This window comes from Brassica napus, chromosome A7 (genome assembly GCF_020379485.1).
Source record: "Brassica napus cultivar Da-Ae chromosome A7, Da-Ae, whole genome shotgun sequence".
Taxonomy (NCBI): domain Eukaryota; kingdom Viridiplantae; phylum Streptophyta; class Magnoliopsida; order Brassicales; family Brassicaceae; genus Brassica; species Brassica napus.
The window spans coordinates 26592029-26613572 of NC_063440.1; the positions used below are offsets into that span (position 1 = coordinate 26592029).

Below are 21544 nucleotides of genomic sequence, written 5' to 3' on the forward strand. Positions count from 1 at the left end.
CATTATAGTTATGGCATAAAATCTCTATATAACTGAGAATTGGAAAACAGAAGAAGGTGTTTGGTTTTAAATTTTTAATTGAACCAACAAAATTAAATAAAAAATCGGTTGGTATAGAATATTAATATTAATTTTCGTAAACCAGTACCGAGACATGGAAGAGATTGACATCTATTTAGGTATAAATGATGTTTTCCTTTTTAGATCAAACAATTAAATAGTACTAATTTAATAGGGGATAGTTAAAAATCAAATAAAATATATTTGATACACACATCGGAATGATGAAAATATAGGAAATTTATATTTAATATGACAAACTTTGGCAGCAAGGCAAGATTTGATAATATATGGAAGTCGTCTACGATATATAACCTAATAATCTAATACTATAAAGTAGACAATTCTCTCTTTCTAGAGAGCCACGTCATAAAATCAGTAAACTGCAGGGCAACACGTGTCCACTTTAATCTGTACGCTTCGTTTCATTAGTTCGGTCGTGTCTGTATTTGTAAGATCTGGGCTTTCGTTAAGCTATTTTAGTTTCTGTGTGTATTGGCTAAGAAGGTATTGGGCTACGGTTGATTTAATACAGGCCCGTAACTTGAATAAGAAGACCGTAAGCTTCTGGCGTTGTGTCTCCTTCTTCTTCGTTTTCGTGTGTGGCACTGAAAAGCAGCCGTTTCTTTCTTTTTCGTGTTTAATCTCTCCATTAATTCAATCACCACGATCTAGCCTTGAATGCATGCTTTAATTCCGAGTCGGTGAATCTGAGATTATAAATAGGTGAGAATTCTTCCTCTTACAATCATCTTGTCGGCAGCGAGAAGGCTAAGTCGGTAGCAGGACTGTCTGTCTCCGAGCTCAAAGAGCATATCACACCGTCTCTACAGAGACGGTTAACAACCTCCGTAATAGGCTTAGACAGAGACACCTGCAGCTCCTCCATACATCCGGTTTGTGTTTCTCATCTTCTTCTTCCCAATCTATATGTAGTGGTATGGGATTATTTGTTCTTTTACCTGTTTCTGATTTCTTTAAGACTGAATTTTGATAGTGGCTAAGTACTCGGTGGCGCAGAGCGACGAATCTGGATTTTCGTTGTATTCTTTTGGGACACACCAGAAAGGTGAGTGAGAAGTTGCATCTTATTGGTTACATATATTCTGCAAATTTTTTTTTTTTTTTTTGGTAACAACATATATTCTGCAAATATATCTTTGTATTCCTCCACTGCAAAGTATATCTTTTTATTCCTAACTATCCATCTTTATTGGGTTTTATAGCTTATGATTAAGTGTTTAGTGTAGCCAATCTTTGAAGCTTCATTCTTGGAGGAATATAAGTCTGAACGTTCTATACGATTCGAATAGTTTTCCTGTTTGAAGTATTTGGTAGAGATCCTAACTTTTTAACTTTAAAATGTGTGGATTCACAGGTTTTTTCTTTCGACTGGACGCCTGAAATGAAGTAGATTGTCAGTGCATCTCAACAAGAAGGGCCTCAACTAGAAGAGAAAAGTGATGGAATATGGAAAGACGAAACCAATGGGCGAAGTGATGAAGCTTCTGCATTTTTGGGAAGCACAGAATGCGAACAAGCATGGTGATCTCATGGGTGTTTATATTACTTTGGTGGATGAAAAGGTGTATTTTAATTAACTTAAGCTCTGATATTCTACACCGAAAATAAATCTTATTTGTATTAACTCCACGGAACAATTTTTTTTTTCTATTAGGTTTACCGAGAAGACCCGTTTTGTTGAGATTGCAGAGGCATTTTAACCCTATCCCTACGTCGAATCTCTCTTTTTAGTTACAACATAGTCAACTCTCAGGACAAGACAAACAATAGCGAAAGAGCCTTCTTGGCATGTTCGTGGCGTCTTTGTCACTTAAGATTTCTCTCACACACATCTCCTTTAAAACAGAGATATTGTCTTCAAGCTAAGCTACTGTGAATGTGTTTGCTATAATCTTACTATGCTTTGTAAATGGACTGCAACATGTATAACTAACTTCACAATGAACCAGGCAAAAAAGACTTTGAATTCACGAAAGAGCTTCTACGGTTAAAGGGATTTGTGATAGTGGTTCACTTAATTAATGGAGTCAGTGCTTTACAACAACTGTGATTAAGGGATGCGGGCTCGCCAGATTCCTCATTACCAATTCCTTATATTATTTCATGCCATTGGTTCTCATTACCAATTCCTTATAGCTTTTAGCTATTTTGACATGTTCATCAATGTTCACTCTTCACTAATCAAATCCAAATTTGGTATATTTAATTTTCTACCTCTTTAGATTGTTTTCACAATCAAATCTTCAGGAAATGAATCTCATGTATTCTCTTCTGATTTATGTTTGTATAGATAACAAATTAACCTCTAGCATAAAGTTGCCAATTTTATGTCTTTCTTATAATATTTATTCACTGTATGCACATGATTTCATGGCAAGAATAGTAGATAGTCAGGGTCTCATCGCCCTCATGATGATGACACAAGGCGGGAGAAGACATAAAGGCAGATACAGTTTTGCAAACGGTGAATGACTTGAAACATGTCTACTTAAGCACGTACCTTCTCATTGCGGTGTTCTTGCTCAAGAAACCCAGCAGCACTGATGTTTGACTCCACAAAGGGCATGGATAATCGTAAAAGAACTCGGAAGTAAGTTCTAAAAACAGTGTATTTGTTTCTTTAAATACTGAATTTAATGACAAGTGTAATGATAATTGTTCTATGTTTTCTTATTTGAATAGAATCTGATGTTTTTTCTTTGATCATGTATCACATCATCATAAAGTTATTTAAAAACTTAACACATAAGAGAAAAATTCATCTATAAACAAAAAAAATTCAAAACTTAGTTTGATTAAACTTTAGTTTGGAAATTGAAAAATAACAAATATTCAAACCTAAATTGCATACTTTTTATAAACAAAAGATATAATTGTATTCAGTAACAAAATACAATCAATATAGTTAATATATAATAATGTATAACAAAATTATTGTAAAGGTTATCTTTTTTAAGTCAGCCTGTAATATTTATTTCAAAAATTTAATTCAAATATTTTGATAACATGATTAACTTCATTTTCATTTATACATTTTCTATTGCATGTATATATAAGATTCTAACAAACATGTATATGTATACATTTTCTCAAAAAAGAACATGTATATGTATAGAGTAACAATAGTTTCAGATTATCTATTTATCTATTTTTAAATATTTTTAATTGTAGTGAATAAGTTATTTTTAACATAGTGAAAATCATTAATTTTTCAGAAAAATGTATTTAATTTTTTTTTACAATTTTCTAATAATTATACAGTTGTAATTTCTAAAATGAATAGTTAAATTTTTGTAAAAATTATGAACATTGGTATTATTTTAGATAAAACTAAATTACTTATATAAATAAATTTATACTATTTGTATTTACTCACCCGCCCGTAGGGCGGGTTTACCCTAGTGTATCTAGAAAATTTAAAAAAAACATAGCTTCTTAATTAGAATACAAAACCGATTTTAGTAATGCAAGTAAAACAATTAATTAAAAATAAGTAAAAATTATGTACTGGTTCAACCAGTGGTTAAACCGCTAGCCGGGTCGCTGGATTTTATCAATTTTTTAAATAATAGTTTTCTCCCAATGTTTTGAAAACCGGACGAGATATTGATTCGGCATTGTCGGACCGGTCCAATCGGTTTATCCGAGTTTTATTCTAATATAAATTGAATATATATATATATATATATATGTACAATTATAAAATTATTTTTATAAAATATATTATTATTAGAATATAACTAAAATGATAAAAATAAAATTAAAAATTAAAAAATAGTATAAAATTTAATGAAAACTAATTTATTTAGAAATGTATTTTTTAAAATGATTTTAATGAAATACTGTTTTTGATTTTTTTTTTAAATAACTTGAATTTGAGAAAATCGGGGTTTAATATTGAACCGGGTCACCGGTTTTACTGAATTGACAAGTTTTGACCAAATTTACCGGTTTAACTCAAATCCGTTTTTTAGTATAATTCGAAACCGGTTAGGAGAGCATGTCATGGGATCGGTTGGTCCGGTCTGATTTCAAAACACATTTTTTCCTAAAACTCAAACTAGATTACATATCGGATCATATCACCAGGTTTACTGGTCCGACTGCGAATCCGAGTCAGATTTCAAACACACAATTAATGAAACTATTTTTGTTTGTACAAAACCCACAATTCTGATTTATAATTTCTTTCTAAAATTGTAGAGTATTATTCTGCTAAAACATTATTAGTTTAAATAATATTATATAACTTTTGTTATTTAATAATAGTTTTACCCCGCACAAGGTGCGGATCTTGACCTAGTTATGTTTAAACATCACTATAAATAATGATGCAGTAATATTTTTAAATGTTTGGTAGGAAATAAAAAATCTAGAAGGGGACGTTGCGATGGACACCGAAAGCGGTGAGGTAGACATCAGTGTTTCTTCCGTAAAACCCGATTATCTTCCTGCCTCCTCCTCCTCGGAGCACAAATGGCGTCCCATCCTCGGGTCCATATCGGGGCGCTATTTTTCTCTTGTGCAACCGGAACGTGAGGGAGGTAATGTAGTTGTCGTTGTAGGTGCCCTCGACAGCTTCAATGTAGTCATCATCATCGATTAAAACCTATAACAAAAAACCTATATTATAGATCATGAGTTAGAAAAATAAAATAAGAAAACTCACGTCATCATATGTAATATGTGTTGCATTCCCGTGAACGGCTCCGATTACAACTGCCTTGTTGTTGGAGTAATCAAATTTGACAAAGGCCACGCCAGTATCACTTTGTCCTACACTTATTTTCTTCACATTATCGAAGAAGCCATCGTCCCATTCGTTTTCTCCAACTCCATTGGTCGCTTCTACTCCTCTGGGGAATACAAAATGGGACTTGGCATCGTTCGCCCCAGTAGGAAGTGGAACGAAACTCGGATAGTAGGTAAGATGACGAGTTCGAAACCCAACCAACTCATTTATTTCAATTTCGTGAAACTTATCTCCCTTGACAATATAAATACACGTATTTCCGTTTTCATTAATGCAACACAATGCGAGACCATTACTTTTCTCGTCGATGAAGTAACTTGGTCTTTCTGAGTCGTCAACTAGTATATTTGACCATATAGGAACTAGCACATTCATGAACTTCATCCACTCTACGGATTCTCCATCCCCATTTTTAATCGTATCTTTTGTCACCCAAATCTCAATATTCCTTGTGTTCCAGTCTTGCTCTAAAATAGAAAATCGATCTCTCCTATAAATCTCAAGAACTCTAACATTTGATAGATCGTTTTTGCCAGGCAAGTTACAATAGGGTTTGAGACTTTCAATAGAAAAATCAAAACTTAGAATAAAAGGCTGGCGTGCACTTTTTTTAACAGCAATCCAATACAAAGTTCCATTCAGAGATATAGTATAGCTACCCCAAACCATACTCCAGCTATGGGATGAAAACTCGTACGATTTCCATGCATTGGATCCAACCTCCGTGGTATTAACATACCTGGTGTCATAATTCATACGAGACCCAAAGAGCTTGTAATGGTTGTCGGGTTTACTATAGTCGTATCCCATCCCAATGAACCAACAAAATGATGGTTTCGATTTGATCCATCTAATACGTCTTAACCATGGGTTGCAAATCCCGAAGCCCGTAGATGTGGCATAAATCAATAATCCCTCGCAATAGTGCATTCTCATGACCATCCTATGTTCATAGTTGGGAATATCGGAGGGTAAGTCATGCACTTCTATAGATGGACCGTCGAAATTAACGTCTACTGAACAAGTCTTAGATTCGGAAATCAAGACGAACTGTGGACGAGCCAAATGATTGTTAATGAACTTCAAATCATTTAAAAGAGTGTTCCATCGTTTGCAAACAGATCTGAATCGAGCTACAGATTTCAGTGGAATCCGAGAGAGTATACTTTCCTCCAGTTCCCACAAAAGATGCTCTTGCTGCATTATATTATCTGTTATGGGCTAGGTTTGTGACAAAATAATCATTTACATCACAATTTGATTATATATAGATGGATCTGTATAGGAGGAATTTGTAAATTACATTGGAAATATTAGTCCATATATAAACAAGGAAAATAGCAGTGCGTGGAGAATGAACAAGAGAACAAAATCCTTTTGTTTTCAGAATTAACTAGAGTTGGTAAGAGATATTAAAAAAAATTAACTTAGAACACATCCAATGAAAGATTTTCTACAGATTATCATCCAAAAATGAATGAAAATGAAAAAGAAGAAGAAAAGTATCTCATTTGAGAACTCATGAGATATTCTTCCTAATAGGTGGTCATCTTTTAATTAATCTATTTATGTTTAGTATTAAATTTAAACAAAAGATCAGATTATGTTAAAATATGATAAATTTTAGATACTAATTTCAAGAAGCTTTATGGTAGGCATGCATAAAGAAACTTTATGGATAGGCACACAAAAATCAAATAATTAATCTGGATTGGATGTTAGTCACTGGACCTATATAAAAAAAGTAATAATTATAGTCACTAGATTTATATCCAAAATAAAAAGTTATATAACTTAAAATATAAAATAAATCCGCAAAGAAAAATATATATAAAAATAATTAAATTAAAAGTTCAAAAATAATAAAATCTTTGACTATGACTGATCATTTGTTTTGCTTAAACTTATAACCTCTTATGTAATTGAAATATTAGGGAAGATATTTTTAAAAAAAGATCTTCGTATTAATTTTGTTTACAAAGACATGTGGAAAAACATAAGAACAAAATAAATACAAATGAACTGAAAATAAATCAACTACTTCCCGGTCCACTCAGAACGGGTTAGTCGAAACCCTAATTCAAAATACAAAGGAAAAAAAACAGATTAGCCGCCACCAGCCAACCCAACACAGTAGGAATGAACTTTCAGATTTCATTTTAGGGTCAGTTTGGATTTACATGTTTTGGAAGCAAAAATTTAGTCTCATTCAGATATTGTAATAGTTCAATTGGTGGCGGTTCGGTTTCACTCGGGTTTGGTCGGATATAGTGACATATTGGAAATATGGTTAAACTCCAAAATACATATCTAAGTTCACAATTTGAATGTTTTTGAAAACTTACATTGACAAAGACTTTGTGGCATGATTAAAAAGTGGTTGTTAAAAAAGGAAAAATTCCATAAAAATACCCCAACTAAATTGTCACTGACTCGTCTTGCAGAAATATTCCTCTGCTTCACCTCGAGGATGTTCCTCTGCTTGAGCTTGGCTCACTTGGAGTCCTCTAGCAATATTATCTTCCGTCTCCATTGATTATTTCCTTCTCCAACACTCTTACAGACCAAATAATCTTCATATACTGGCTCCTTGCTTGTAACCCATGAAAGCAGTCTACAAAAGAGATGAAAAAGAAACATGATGATTTAACAAACATATATGATTCAAGTGTAACCCACATTAAACCATATCACGACATACATGGTAACATGGATCCCGCAAGAACAGATATAGAAGTGAGAACATATATTTGACAATATTGTTCTGTAAGGTCGTGATGTAAGGAGCAGTATCTCTTCACGTTTATTAACAACACTATGATAAGTATTATGAGAAACAAACTAAGCAGGCTTTGTTCTTAAACAGCACCAAGCACACTGCTCAATCAGAAAAAATAATAAGGCATATGAGGAGACCTAGAGCCGTTCGCAAAAGAGTAGACGAAGTGAATCATTCTTAGAACTGACGCTTGTTTCTTTTTAAGAATCTACATCAGATTTCATAAAATAATCAGAGTAGGATGAAAGCAAAAACTTTAAAACGAATCGTCCAACTACCAAGATTTTAGGTACTAACGCTTACAAAATAATTACGCAGAGCCTCCTTAGTTGTTGCTGCTGGCGACCGGATGAGCCAATTGTGCAAATATAAGGCCCGATTAGAAACAAAGCCCATCCGTATGTAGTCTGAATTTAATGAAACGCTGTGTATTGATTGTTCTCCCACGTGGCGCGCCTAGGATCACTGACTTTCTGATCTGGAATCCTAGGTGGCAGCATGAGAAGAGAGAAAACACTTTTATATATATACAGAAAAAAAATAATATTTAGTTTTCTCTCAATTTGTGAAAACTATTTTAAAATATATTTATTATTCAGTTTTGTTATTTTTATTAAAACATATATTTTTTATTAAAAAACATATGTTTATCTAAATGTTTACTAAAATAATATGTTTTGTTATTTTCATTTACTCTTTAAAACTATTATTTTTGGAAATTTTTTATTTTTATAGAGAACTAATGAAGATTTTGGATAATGATTTAAAAATTAGGATACATTTTTTTTATATAGATGGGTATCCTTTCAGAAATTTTAATCAATAAGTTGCATTTTCAAAACTTTTTTTTTAAATTGCTATTTTGGAAAATTTTCATTTTATAGAGAACTACTGTAGATTTAAGCTTTGGATTTAGAAATTAGGATAACAAGAATTTTTGTTGATAGATGAGTATACTTTCATAATTTTCACCAATAGGTTGCATTTTTTAAATAATTATTTTCTTAGAGATTTTTCATTTTTATAGAGAACTATTGTTGATAACAATAATTTTTGATGATCGATAAGTATTCTTTCAGATTTTTTCACGAATAGATTGCATTATTAAAATAATATTTTTAAAAGCTGCTATTTTTGGAAATTTTTCATTTTTATAGGGAACTATTGTAGATTTCGAATTATGATTCAAAAATTAAGATAACAAGATTTTTGTTGATAGATGAGTATTCTTTTATAATTTTTTAGCAGCTGGTTGTATTTTTTAAATATATTTTTTTAAACTGTTATTTTTGGCAAGTTTTCATTTTTATAGAGAACTATTGTAGATTTGAGATTCTGATTCAGAAATTAGGATAACAAGAATTTTTGTTGATGGATGAGTATTCTTTCGGAATTTTTCATCAATTGGTTGCACTTTTTAAATCATTTTTTTAACTGCTATTTTTGGAAAGTTTTCATTTTTTTTAAAGAGAACTATTGTATATTTGAGTTTTTAATTAGAAATTAGGAGAACAAGAATTGTTTTTGATAGATGAGTATTCTTTCAGAATTTTACATCAATAAGTTGTATTTTAAAAATATTTTTTTAAACCGTTATTTTGGAATATTTTCATTTTATAGAAAACTATTTTGGTTGGAGTTTGGTTTAGAAATTAGGATAACAATAAATTTTTTGATAGATGAGCATTCTTTCAGAATTTTTAATCAATAGGTTGCTTTTTAAAAATATTTTTTTTAAAATAATTTTTTTTTAAAAATTGCTTTTTTTTTTGAAAGTTTTCAATTTTTCAGGGAATCATTGTAGATTTAAGGTTGCGAGTTAGAAATTAGGATAACAAAAATTTAACAGATAAATGAATATTTTTTTTAAGAATTTTTCACTAATAGATTGCAATTTTAAAATATTTTTTTTAAACTGTTATATTTTTTATTGAGAACAATCGTAGATTTGGCATTCTGATTTAGAAATTAAGATAAACGAGTTTTTTTTTATAATAGTTTATTGTTATCATGTATGTAGTAATACCCTTCAAGTCTTTATACACAAACTACCCTAATTAATATAACCATTCAAAATAACGCAATCAAATAAACGATTATGTTTACCTACCAATGCGAAGATGAATGATGGATCCGATCCTTACTCTTTAGTTTTGCGCAGTGGCGGACCCATTCACACAAAAGAGATGTCAACTGACACCGTATAAATTACAAAAGTTGATTATAGTCACTTCAAAATTTACCATCACATGACCCCTGTAAAATTGGCTTGATGACCCCGCTAGTTTTTTCGGGAGTCTGTGCTTTTTATATCCACATCTCAGAGTTTACACAAGACAAAGTATAAATGAGCAAAAACAATAATCTTGCATTGCTGTCTTTTTGCTTCAAGAAGAGTTGATTCTTTCAAAGTATCAGTAGAATCAAGTGATCATATTTAATTTGGATATATAGTGCCACAGACTGCAAGTAGAAGGCGGTTGGCCAATCAGGGAAGACTTCTTGCGCAATCATCCCATCGTAAAGAGCTCGATCTGGTTGATTGCAGAATAAATAGCATAGACTACGCCTCGCATAAACACTTGGGTACACCGTTCTCCTAGAATCAATGAACTGAGAATAACAGTGAATGGCGGTTTCAAAGTCTTGCTCTAGGAAGGCTTGATCACCATGTTTTCGAACCTCTTGAATATCTTTTACCTCTTCCATCCATTCTTCGAAAGAGTCTGTGCTTTTGTTTTTTCTTCTACACAGGTTCATTTACTCTTTTTATTCTTTCTTCAACCGATGCTTACTAAAAATGTAATTTGTTATGATAAAGTTTCCAGTTTTGTACTCTCTTCTTATATTTTATTTATTATTTTCCGGTTAAAACTCTTTATTGCTGCTTTAAATCTTTCAACCACCGTTCCACAAAGATGAGTAGATTTCATATCACAAAAACTAGATTTCGTGTGGCATAAGATATGGTCCGTTAGAAATGTCGCTATATATAAGTCCGTTTCCGCCTAAGATTTACTCAGTATCACACAACAAATTTATCCCTCTCTCTCTTTAATTGTTATATCTCTATCTCTCTGTGTGAAAGAACACAATGGCACAACAAAGGATGGGTCCTTCTGGATTTCAACTCGCTGGAGACAACAGTTTCGACGACGGTGCACTAGACTTCGACGGCGTAAAGAATGTGTCCATTGGGGTTCGTGAAAAACAAATCGTTTATATAAGCTTAACGTACTCAAGGGGCGAAAATAAGGAGACGATCACCCACGGAGAACAACCTAACGAGAACATGGAGGTTCTGTCTCTACACACCCTTTTTCATCTCTTTTACATACGCATGCAGTCGATCGATATTGCCAATTACTTTAAATGCATTTAATTTATGTATGCAGATCACGTTTGGAAAAGGTGAAGGGTATTGTAAGACTGTCGGAGGCATTTACAAACGTGGAACTCCGCAGCTTCCAACAGGGTATATTAGCAACTTGTATTTTGTAACCTCCAAAGGACAGAAGACGGAATCGTACGTTCGAGCCGCTGCAGATGAGTCGGATGAGGCTTTCAGTTTCACTGCGGATGGGGAAACCCAATTGGTTGGATTATTCGGACGGTTCGGGCAGAAAGGATTAATCACGATAGGGGCGTTGTTTGCACCAGAATGAAGCCAAGATTAAAGAAGTAAGCAAAGATGAAGGAAGAAGCTGATATAATTATATAAAGAAACATATACAGAAAAATAAACATGTATGGAGTTACGTACATCAAAGTAACAAAATATTGTTAGCAAAAAAAAAAGTAATAAAATATCAGTATTTATTTTAAGGCAACAGTGTAGAATTTCAGCATTATTTCAACCCGTACGCAAATATTTTCTTTATATATTATAAATTTCAATTATTTTATAACATTTTAGGAGTAGTTTACTCAATCAGAACACTTAACAAAAATTATTGCGTCAGCTACTTTTGTCGAAGGTGCTTGAACTATAAACAAGCTTAATTAGGTTATGGACTAAACTAAAGTTCTTAAGGGATATTTTTAATTAACTGGATACACTTCTTTTTTTCTGTTGAACGAACTGGATACACTCTTTCTGAGTCCTCTTTTGTTGACATCATTTAACACCACCGAGTCTCTAAACTACTATATATAACATGCGTGTTTTTCAATTCTTTTAATTTTTGAAAAACAAAACACATACCAACAATTATATTTAGTTATAATTAGGTTAAATAAAAATGACTGTTGGTTGGATTATTTTAGTTATTTGATTGCATTAATTTGAATGGCTGTTTTGATTCTAAGAAAATCTATTAAAACGAGAATGTATGGAACAATTACAGAACAATTTGAATAATTATATTAATTCGAGTATAGTTATTAAACGAATACTTGTGAGGGCATTACTAAAATGTAACTATACTAAGAGGATCTTTAAATTTAGTCATCTAAATGTCCGAACACGAGTCTACGACATGAAATACAAGAAAACAAAACATCTATTAACTCACTCACCTTGTCGGTATATTTTGTTAATTAACCATGGAATTTATTTATGGGCTTATTTAATTTGTTTAATAACCAAAAAAGTGAAAATTAGTTTTGTAGAGAAAGAGAATAGAGAGAGATAGGAAGAGAAAAACAGAGAAAGAAAGAGAGACAGTGTGTGTTTTGGTTACTTAGCAAATTTGTTTTTTTTTTTTGTGGTTATAGAGTGTAGTTCTGCTTATTTATTAACAAGGGAAATTGCACCTTATATACATGAAAAAACATAAATACACTGATTAACCAAAATCTCCCTCTCTCTCCTATTTTCTCTTCCTATCTCTCTCTACTCTCTCTCTCAAAATCTAAATTTTCTTTTTTTTTTTGGTTATTTGGCAAATAAGCCCTATTAACAAATGATCAACAGTTGACCAAAAACATTATTTATAATCAGCAAAAATAAATTTCACCTTATAATTTTTTTATTCAATCATGGGTCAGTAATAGTTAGATTTTAAATAAATGATATAAATAAGTAACTATGGGCTGGACATCACAATTGGTTGCATTAAACTAATTTGGGTTACTGTATTTGGTAGAGTAATTAACTGTTTACGAAGATTAGATGTTTTGAAAAAATCTTTCACCTTTTATACTACTATGAGCATCATTAATAATAGGTTTTTATTTTTTGTCAAAATAATAGGTTTCTGAAACTGAATCTCTGAATATAAATTTAAGAATATTTAACATAAGACAATTTTTTAATTAAAACTAAAAATTTGCTGGATTGACATATGTATAATATATACTATTAAAAAGGGATTATCTTAGAAATCTATTATACAAAGATTAGATTGTTGCACTTACTCATTAACTATTTATTATTTCAAATCATATTTTTATTTTCTGTAGCTATAAAATATTTTAAATTAAATAATTTATTACTCCTTGTTATATTTACGAAACTAATTATAGGAACCACATTTATGAATGGAATTTCACAAAATTGCATAGAGTAATAAATGAAATCAAATGAATTTAATAAAATAAATGTAGATTGATAAAGTTATATAAGGAAACTTGTGTTTGTAACTAAATATTTCCATTGCTGATTTTCAGTATAATAGGATACATTAATTATGTTTTAATCTAAGGCTGTGGTATGACTTTAAATATTTGCAAAACACAGCAATGCCTAAAAAAAGTCTTGGTTTTAATTGTATTGATGAATAGATTTTATCTCTCTCTAGTCGAGTTATCTTCTTATTTTTTGTTTAACTAACCCCCAAGTATTAAGAAACAAAAACAAAAGAAAAACTAACCCAAGTTAGAAGCCCACTCAATTAACCCAATCCCGACTCAGTGATAAGCAAACTACCGATATATTCAATTCAGTTTAACACTAAATTTAAAATGTTTAAGCCAATGATGTGAAAACAAACGGTAGGTATATTTCTGAAATATGTTTCTCTGGAGTATTTAAGGTTTTATTATACAGAGGACCTCTATTGCAGAGTTCACTAGTATCTCATGAATTAATTTAAAATGTTATTACTGTTTAATTAAATTTATATTTTATCACTAGTATTAAATTTATACTTTAAATATTTTAAAGTATTTTTAAATATTTTAGATGTAGCTTCAACATTAATATAGTTACTCGATTATATGTTTAAATTTATTTGATAAACAAAAGGATAAAGCCTTTCTGTAATGAAAATACATCTTATCTATTAATTTCACTGCTAGCTACAAATAAAAATGGTAAAATAATAAGTCTTTCTAACATTATGTTTAAACATCACTATAAATAATGATGCAGTAATATTTTTAAATGTTTGGTAGGAAATAAAAAATCTAGAAGGGGACGTTGCGATGGACACCGAAAGCGGTGAGGTAGACATCAGTGTTTCTTCCGTAAAACCCGATTATCTTCCTGCCTCCTCCTCCTCGGAGCACAAATGGCGTCCCATCCTCGGGTCCATATCGGGGCGCTATTTTTCTCTTGTGCAACCGGAACGTGAGGGAGGTAATGTAGTTGTCGTTGTAGGTGCCCTCGACAGCTTCAATGTAGTCATCATCATCGATTAAAACCTATAACAAAAAACCTATATTATAGATCATGAGTTAGAAAAATAAAATAAGAAAACTCACGTCATCATATGTAATATGTGTTGCATTCCCGTGAACGGCTCCGATTACAACTGCCTTGTTGTTGGAGTAATCAAATTTGACAAAGGCCACGCCAGTATCACTTTGTCCCACACTTATTTTCTTCACATTATCGAAGAAGCCATCGTCCCATTCGTTTTCTCCAACTCCATTGGTCGCTTCTACTCCTCTGGGGAATGCAAAATGGGACTTGGCATCGTTCGCCCCAGTAGGAAGTGGAACGAAACTCGGATAGTATGTAAGATGACGAGTTCCAAACCCAACCAACTCATTTATTTCAATTTCGTGAAACTTATCTCCCTTGACAATATAAATACACGTATTTCCGTTTTTATTAATGCAACACAATGCGAGACCATTACTTTTCTCGTCGATGAAGTAACTTGGTCTTTCTAAGTCGTCAACTACTATATTTGACCATATAGGAACTAGCACATTCATGAACTTCATCCACTCTACGGATTCTCCATCCCCATTTTTAATCGTATCTTTTGTCACCCAAATCTCAATATTCCTTGTGTTCCAGTCTTGCTCTAAAATAGAAAATCGATCTCTCCTATAAATCTCAAGAACTCTAACATTTGATAGATCGTTTTTGCCAGGCAAGTTACAATAGGGTTTGAGACTTTCAATAGAAAAATCAAAACTTAGAATAAGAGGCTGGCGTGCACTTTTTTTAACAGCAATCCAATACAAAGTTCCATTCAGAGATATAGTATAGCTAGAGCAAATCATACTCCAGCTATGGGATGAAAACTCGTACGATTTCCATGCATTGGATCCAACCTCCGTGGTATTAACATACCTGGTGTCATAATTCATACGAGACCCAAAGATCTTGTAATGGTTGTCGGGTTTACTATAGTCGTATCCCATCCCAATGAACCAACAAAATGATGGTTTCGATTTGATCCATCTAATACGTCTTAACCATGGGTTGCAAATCCCGAAGCCCGTAGATGTGGCATAAATCAATAATCCCTCGCAATAGTGCATTCTCATGACCATCCTATGTTCATAGTTGGGAATATCGGAGGGTAAGTCATGCACTTCTATAGAAGGACCGTCGAAATTAACGTCTACTGAACAAGTCTTAGATTCGGAAATCAAGACGAACTGTGGACGAGCCAAATGATTGTTAATGAACTTCAAATCATTTAAAAGAGTGTTCCATCGTTTGCAAACAGATCTGAATCGAGCTACAGATTTCAGTGGAATCCGAGAGAGTATACTTTCCTCCAGTTCCCACAAAAGATGCTCTTGCTGCATTATATTATCTGTTATGGTCTAGGTTTGTGACAAAATAATCATTTACATCACAATTTGATTATATATAGATGGATCTGTATAGGAGGAATTTGTAAATTACATTGGAAATATTAGTCCATATATAAACAAGGAAAATAGCAGTGCGTGGAGAATGAACAGGAGAACAAAATCCTTTTGTTTTCAGAATTAACTAGAGTTGGTAAGAGATATTAAAAAAATTAACTTAGAACACATCCAATGAAAGATTTTCTACAGATTATCATCCAAAAATGAATGAAAATGAAAAAGAAGAAGAAAAGTATCTCATTTGAGAACTCATGAGATATTCTTCCTAATAGGTGGTCATATTTTAATTAATCTATTTATGTTTAGTATTAAATTTAAACAAAAGATCAGATTATGTTAAAATATGATAAATTTTAGATACTAATTTCAAGAAGCTTTATGGTAGGCATGCATAAAGAAACTTTATAGATAGGCACACAAAAATCAAATAATTAATTTGGATTGGATGTTAGTCACTGGACCTGTATAAAAAAAGTAATAATTATAGTCACTAGATTTATATCCAAAATAAATAGTTATATAACTTAAAATATAAAATAAATCCGCAAAGAAAAATATATATAAAAATAATTAAATTAAAAAATCAAAAATAATAAAATCTTTGATTATGACTGATCATTTGTTTTGCTTAAACTTATAACCTCTTATGTAATTGTAATATTAGGGAAGATATTTTAAAAAAAAAGATCTTCGTATTAATTTTGTTTACAAAGACATGTGGAAAAACATAAGAACAAAATAAATACAAATGAACTGAAAATAAATCAACAACTTTCCGGTCCACTCAGAACGGGTTAGTCGAAACCCTAATTCAAAATACAAAGGAAAAAAACAGATTAGCCGCCACCAGCCAACCCAACACAGTAGGAATGAACTTTCGGATTTCATTTTAGGATCAGTTCGGATTTACATGTTTTGGAAGCAAAAATTTAGTCTCATTCAGATATTGTAATAGTTCAATTTGGTGGCGGTTCGGTTTCACTCGGGTTTGGTCGGATATAGTGACATATTGGAAATATGGGTAAACTCCAAAATACATATCTAAGTTCACAATTTGAATGTTTTTGAAAACTTACATTGACAAAGACTTTGTGGCATGATTAAAAAGTGGTTGTTAAAAAAGGAAAAATTCCATAAAAATACCCCAACTAAATTTTGCTATGTTTTTTAATACCCAAACCATTTCGGTACCTACTTTAATATCTCAACTAATTATTTTACCAATTTTAATACACAAAATTTTAAAATTGTGCTCATTTTAATACCCAAATTTTATTTTTTAATCAAAAATACTAATAAGTTCAAAATAAATTGAAAAAGTCTCTAAAATTTTTAATTTTGTTTTTAAAATTCCCACTTTTATTTTAAATTATAGGAAAGAAAGTAACTAAATTATGGAGAATGATGCATAATTCTATACAAATAGAATTTTTAGAGAATTATTGTATATTTAGGATTATGGTTTATAAATTAGGATAAAAAGAATTTTTGTTGATAAACGAGTATTCTTTCAGAATTTTTCATCAATAGGTTGCATTTGCAAAATATTTCTTTAAGAACTATTATTTTCGAAAGTTTTCATTTTTATAGAGAAATTTATATATTTGGGATTCTAATTTATAAATTAGGATAACAAAAAAATTTTATGAAAGATGAGTATTTTTTCAGAATGTTTCATGAATATGTTGCATTTTTTTAATATTTTTTAAAAAAACTTGATTTTTTTTTATTTTAAAGAGAACTATTGTAGATTTTGGATTCTAATTTAAAAAATAGGATAAAAAGAATTTTTGTTGATAGATGAATATTTTTTCAGAATTTTTCATCAATAGGTTGTATTTTTTTTAATATTGTTTTTAAAACTGCTATATTTGGAAAGTTTTCATTTTTATATTGAACTATTGTAGATTTGACATTGTGATATAGAAATTAGGATACGAACTTTTGATTATAGATGAGTATTCTTTCAGAATATATAATCAATAGATTGTATTTTAAAATATTTTTTAAAAAACTGCTATTTTTGGATAGTTTTCATTTTTTATAGATAACTAATAAATATTTGGGATTCTAATTTAGAAATTAGGATAACAAATTTTTTTATGGTAGATGAGTATTCTTTCAAAAAAATTTATCAATAGGTTGCATTTTTTAAGTATTTTTCTAAAAAATTATTATTCTTAGAAAGGTTTTATTTTTATAAAAAACTAATGTAGATTTTGATTTTGATTTAAAAATTAGGATAAAAACAATTTTTTTGATAGATGGGTATCCTTTCAGTATTTTTAATCAATATTTTGCATTTTCAAATAAAAAAATAATAATTGCTATTTTGGAAAAAAAAATCATTTTATAGAGAACTATTGTAGATTTGGGCTTTGGATTTAGAAATTAACAAGAATTTTGTTGATAGATGAAAATTTTGTTGATAGATGAAAATCCTTTCATGATTTTTAATCAATAAGTTGCATTTTCAAATATTTTTTAAAAAATAATTGCTATTTTGGAAATTTTTATTTTAGAAATTAGGATAACAAGAGTTTCTGTTGATAGATGAGTATTCTTTTACAATTTTTAATCAATAGGTTTTATTTTTTAAATATTTTTTCAAACTAATATTTTTGGAAAGTTTTCATTTTTATAGAGAATTATTATAATCTGCTATTTTTGGAAAATATGTTTATTTTATTTATAATATTATAATCTATTATAAAAAAATATAAGTAGCCAAACAATTATAAAATCATTTTAAATTATTCACTGTTTTTGTTTTTTACGCATTTCAAAAATTTTACTATCCATTTTTTTGTTATTAGAAATTATATATAAGGTGATGAGTAGAATAAACAAAAATAATTAATTTTTAGTTACTGTGTTTAGTTGGTTGAACTGTATAAATGTTTCATTTCACTTAAATCTGTTTATGAATTTTGTTTCCAATTAGTATCCAAATAGTTTAATGGACCCTCCCCTTAAATCTACAACCCTACATTTTTATGTTTTATTTTTTCTTAAATCAGCAGTTTAAAATTTTTCATATTTTTAGATAAAAAAAACTTCAACTAATCGGGACCCATTATCTAAATATTCTTTTTATCTTACTTATATAAGTTTTGATGTAAAATATTATAAAATGTATAACCAATTAAACTGATTCAACAAATAATAGCGACAAAATGATTTGGAGATATAATTGTAGATCTTTGTAACATTATGTCTAATTTGGTGGAGTGTGAAAGTCGTGTTGACATTGAGTGCAACGCGTGGTATAATGTTTGGGCCGTTTACTAATTTTCTTTGGGGCTTCGAACTAATTGTGTTGGGTTGTAGGTATATGGTTTTAGATTTTGTGTTATTTTTGTTCCAACAGAATTGTAAAATCATTATTAGTTAGGACATTGTTTAATTTCCTATTGATTTTAATGTTTTATTTTATAGGATATTACAAATAAATTGTGAACTTCACATTGTTAGATATTTTAGTTATGTTTTTAAGAGTGTGTTCAATAATAAAATGAAGAAAGTTACGATTAGTTTTAAGTATGAGGCAATTTTGGTTGCCTTGCGGTTAAAAGATCATGTAAGATTTGTATAATTGTGTTGAGGATTCTAAGAACTTCCAAAGCTCTGATTGTTGTATGCTATATTTGCATTTGGAAATAATGCATATGATAATAGTATTTCGTGGGAGGAGTTGATTCTAGGAAATGAACTAAAAGAAGAATTAAATGCGATGAGTTATTTTGTTTGCTCTGGAGAAGAAGTGTTGAGGTGACATATTTGATACGCTACGTGGACTTTAAATGGTGTTGAAGTTGTTGGCCTTTTGAAACTTCCAGTCCATAATTGGGGAGGTTACTGTTCTTGTGTTATGGGATTGCAAAAATTGGTAATTTTATTTTAATATAAGTATGTTTGTAGAAAGAGTTTGGGCCTTACCCAGGAAAAAGAGTAATAACTGTCAGCTTATTATCATTAGATCTTCTTAAAAGGCCATGTTCACCTTTATCGAAGAAAGAGTGATATTTGCCAAAGAAACATAACTTAAGTTCAGATAGTATCGTAGTGTTTTTGATACTTTGTCTAAACATCCAAGATGGCAAAGGGCTTCATAGTGGTAAGTGGTAAGAGACCTTACCAAGCTTACTTGCGCCAGAAGGTAATGCATATACTAACAATGTGTATGTTTAGACAGTCCCTGTCTCATTAGTGTACAATATTCTCATCGTTTGTTTTATGTTGAGAACCAAAGACATAATCACTTTTATTAAACCAAATGAATTGCACGGCTAGCTTGCACATAATCAAAATAGAGATTATGCAAGAAGCATCGAAAATGAAAACAAAAACTGGATTTGTTTGAATGCTCTCATGTCATAATTTCTTTCAAAACAAAATTTGTAGAAATATGTTATCAGCAGAAAAGGTCGTATATGTAAGGAACAGTATATGGATTGTTCTTCATCTTGATCTGTCTCATAATTTAAGGAGCAGTATACCTGAAGAGTTTATTAATAACACTATGATAAGTATTATGAGAAACAAAATAAAGCATCTCGATGTATATAAATAAAATCATGTACACAAAAAGAATTGTTAGGAATGCCTGTTAAGTTTTTTTATGACAGGACCAGTGTCTTCTTACCTTCTTTGGTGTTGTAATGATAAACTCGTTAAACAACAACTCTCATGGTGCTCAACTTCTTTTCTTCATCTCTATCAATCGAGTCATCATCTCAACGTAAGCCTATGAGACAGACTTTCACTATCCTATTCTTCATGACATTTTTCCCAACAATATTATTTCTATGGTAGTCACTAGTCATCTTCTCTTACTTGGCTGAAGAAGATAACGATGATTTATAGATTCACCGTCTCGTTTTTCGTATACATATAAATTGTTCAGACATACCTCACTCATCAAAGAGACCCTCTTGAATAATTTGTTTTATACTGATCAAACACCAATTAACAAGACAACACACAGTTTAAATTTGATTAGGCAAAATAAATAAAACGAACAAGAGCTCGGATTCACGGTTGTTCGCCACGTGTTTTTCTCTCAATCATCTCCTTTTGCTTCTCCGCGAGCTTATCCAAAGCAGACGAAACGGCGTCGCTTCCACCGATCAGCAACCTCGTGACAATCTCCGGATCCGTCTCGAATCGCGCCGCCTCGAACTCCTTCCTAGCGTTCTCTCTCAGCACGTCTCTCCACAGGACCCCCCTCGAATCCGTCCACGTGTAGAACCGAGTCGCGCGCAATATGTCCCGGTACAAACTCAGCGCCTCGCGGCGCGTGCTCGTCAGACGCCGCCTGTTCAGATACTCGGCTTCGTCGTCGTTGATCAGCGGTGGTTTCTCTTTCTTCGCGAGGTGTCTATCGAGGAGCTCCTCCATGGTGTCGGGACCTTCGTGGAGGAGCCGTCTCGTCGATAGAGCGTCTCTCCGAGAGATCAGATCTATACGACTTGACAGGTTTCGCCATTTCTGAAGATTCGAAGCCATCAAGCGTTGAGAAACTTCGTCGTCTCCGAGTGACGACGACGACAATAAGCAAACTGGGCTTAAAAGGCTGTGAATAGCTTAATGAGTCATAATGGGCCTTTATAAAGCCCATCTAACTAGTAAGCTAACTACAACTCTGGAACGTAAGCATAGTCAACATTCATACTATTTTGACCATGGTAACCTAGCTACTTGCCTTGCATGTCCAACATCTAATCTAGTCCTTCAAGTTTAGCTCTTTGTAAACTTATTCTTATCATTTACAGAATCTATTGTTCGTCGTTGCAATCTATGGTCTTTCCATCTCTTGCCTAATAGTCTTTTTCAACTCTGCAACTAAAATAAAATAATTCAACACACTTTAAATAACATTAAATCAACACAAGTTTATTAATTATCCTTCATGAATTTGGAATATGAAT

At 31.2% G+C, this 21544-nt stretch overlaps 4 protein-coding genes across 4 annotated transcripts; 1 reads left to right on the forward strand and 3 right to left on the reverse strand.

The window, feature by feature from the left end:
- Positions 1-1145: 1145 nt before the first annotated feature.
- Positions 1146-8545, reverse strand: LOC106421618 (jacalin-related lectin 38-like). Its single transcript, XM_013862447.3, has 2 exons — positions 4754-8545; positions 1146-4693 (listed from the first exon to the last, which is right to left on the reverse strand). Exons 1-2 carry the CDS (start codon positions 6038-6040, stop codon positions 4457-4459), a joined length of 1524 nt encoding a protein of 507 aa, XP_013717901.1. The 5' UTR covers positions 6041-8545; the 3' UTR covers positions 1146-4456.
- Positions 8546-10523: 1978 nt separating this feature from the next.
- On the forward strand, positions 10524-11441 carry LOC106405419 (myrosinase-binding protein 2-like). Its single transcript, XM_013845975.3, has 2 exons — positions 10524-10914; positions 11012-11441. Exons 1-2 carry the CDS (start codon positions 10711-10713, stop codon positions 11279-11281), a joined length of 474 nt encoding a protein of 157 aa, XP_013701429.1. The 5' UTR covers positions 10524-10710; the 3' UTR covers positions 11282-11441.
- Positions 11442-13857: 2416 nt separating this feature from the next.
- Positions 13858-17672, reverse strand: LOC106421620 (jacalin-related lectin 38-like). Its single transcript, XM_013862449.3, has 2 exons — positions 14262-17672; positions 13858-14201 (listed from the first exon to the last, which is right to left on the reverse strand). Exons 1-2 carry the CDS (start codon positions 15546-15548, stop codon positions 13965-13967), a joined length of 1524 nt encoding a protein of 507 aa, XP_013717903.2. The 5' UTR covers positions 15549-17672; the 3' UTR covers positions 13858-13964.
- A 2876-nt stretch (positions 17673-20548) lies between these two features.
- On the reverse strand, positions 20549-21409 carry BNAA07G32280D. Its single transcript, XM_013862362.3, has one exon. It carries the CDS (start codon positions 21120-21122, stop codon positions 20649-20651), a length of 474 nt encoding a protein of 157 aa, XP_013717816.1. The 5' UTR covers positions 21123-21409; the 3' UTR covers positions 20549-20648.
- Between the last annotated feature and the right edge of the window lie 135 nt (positions 21410-21544).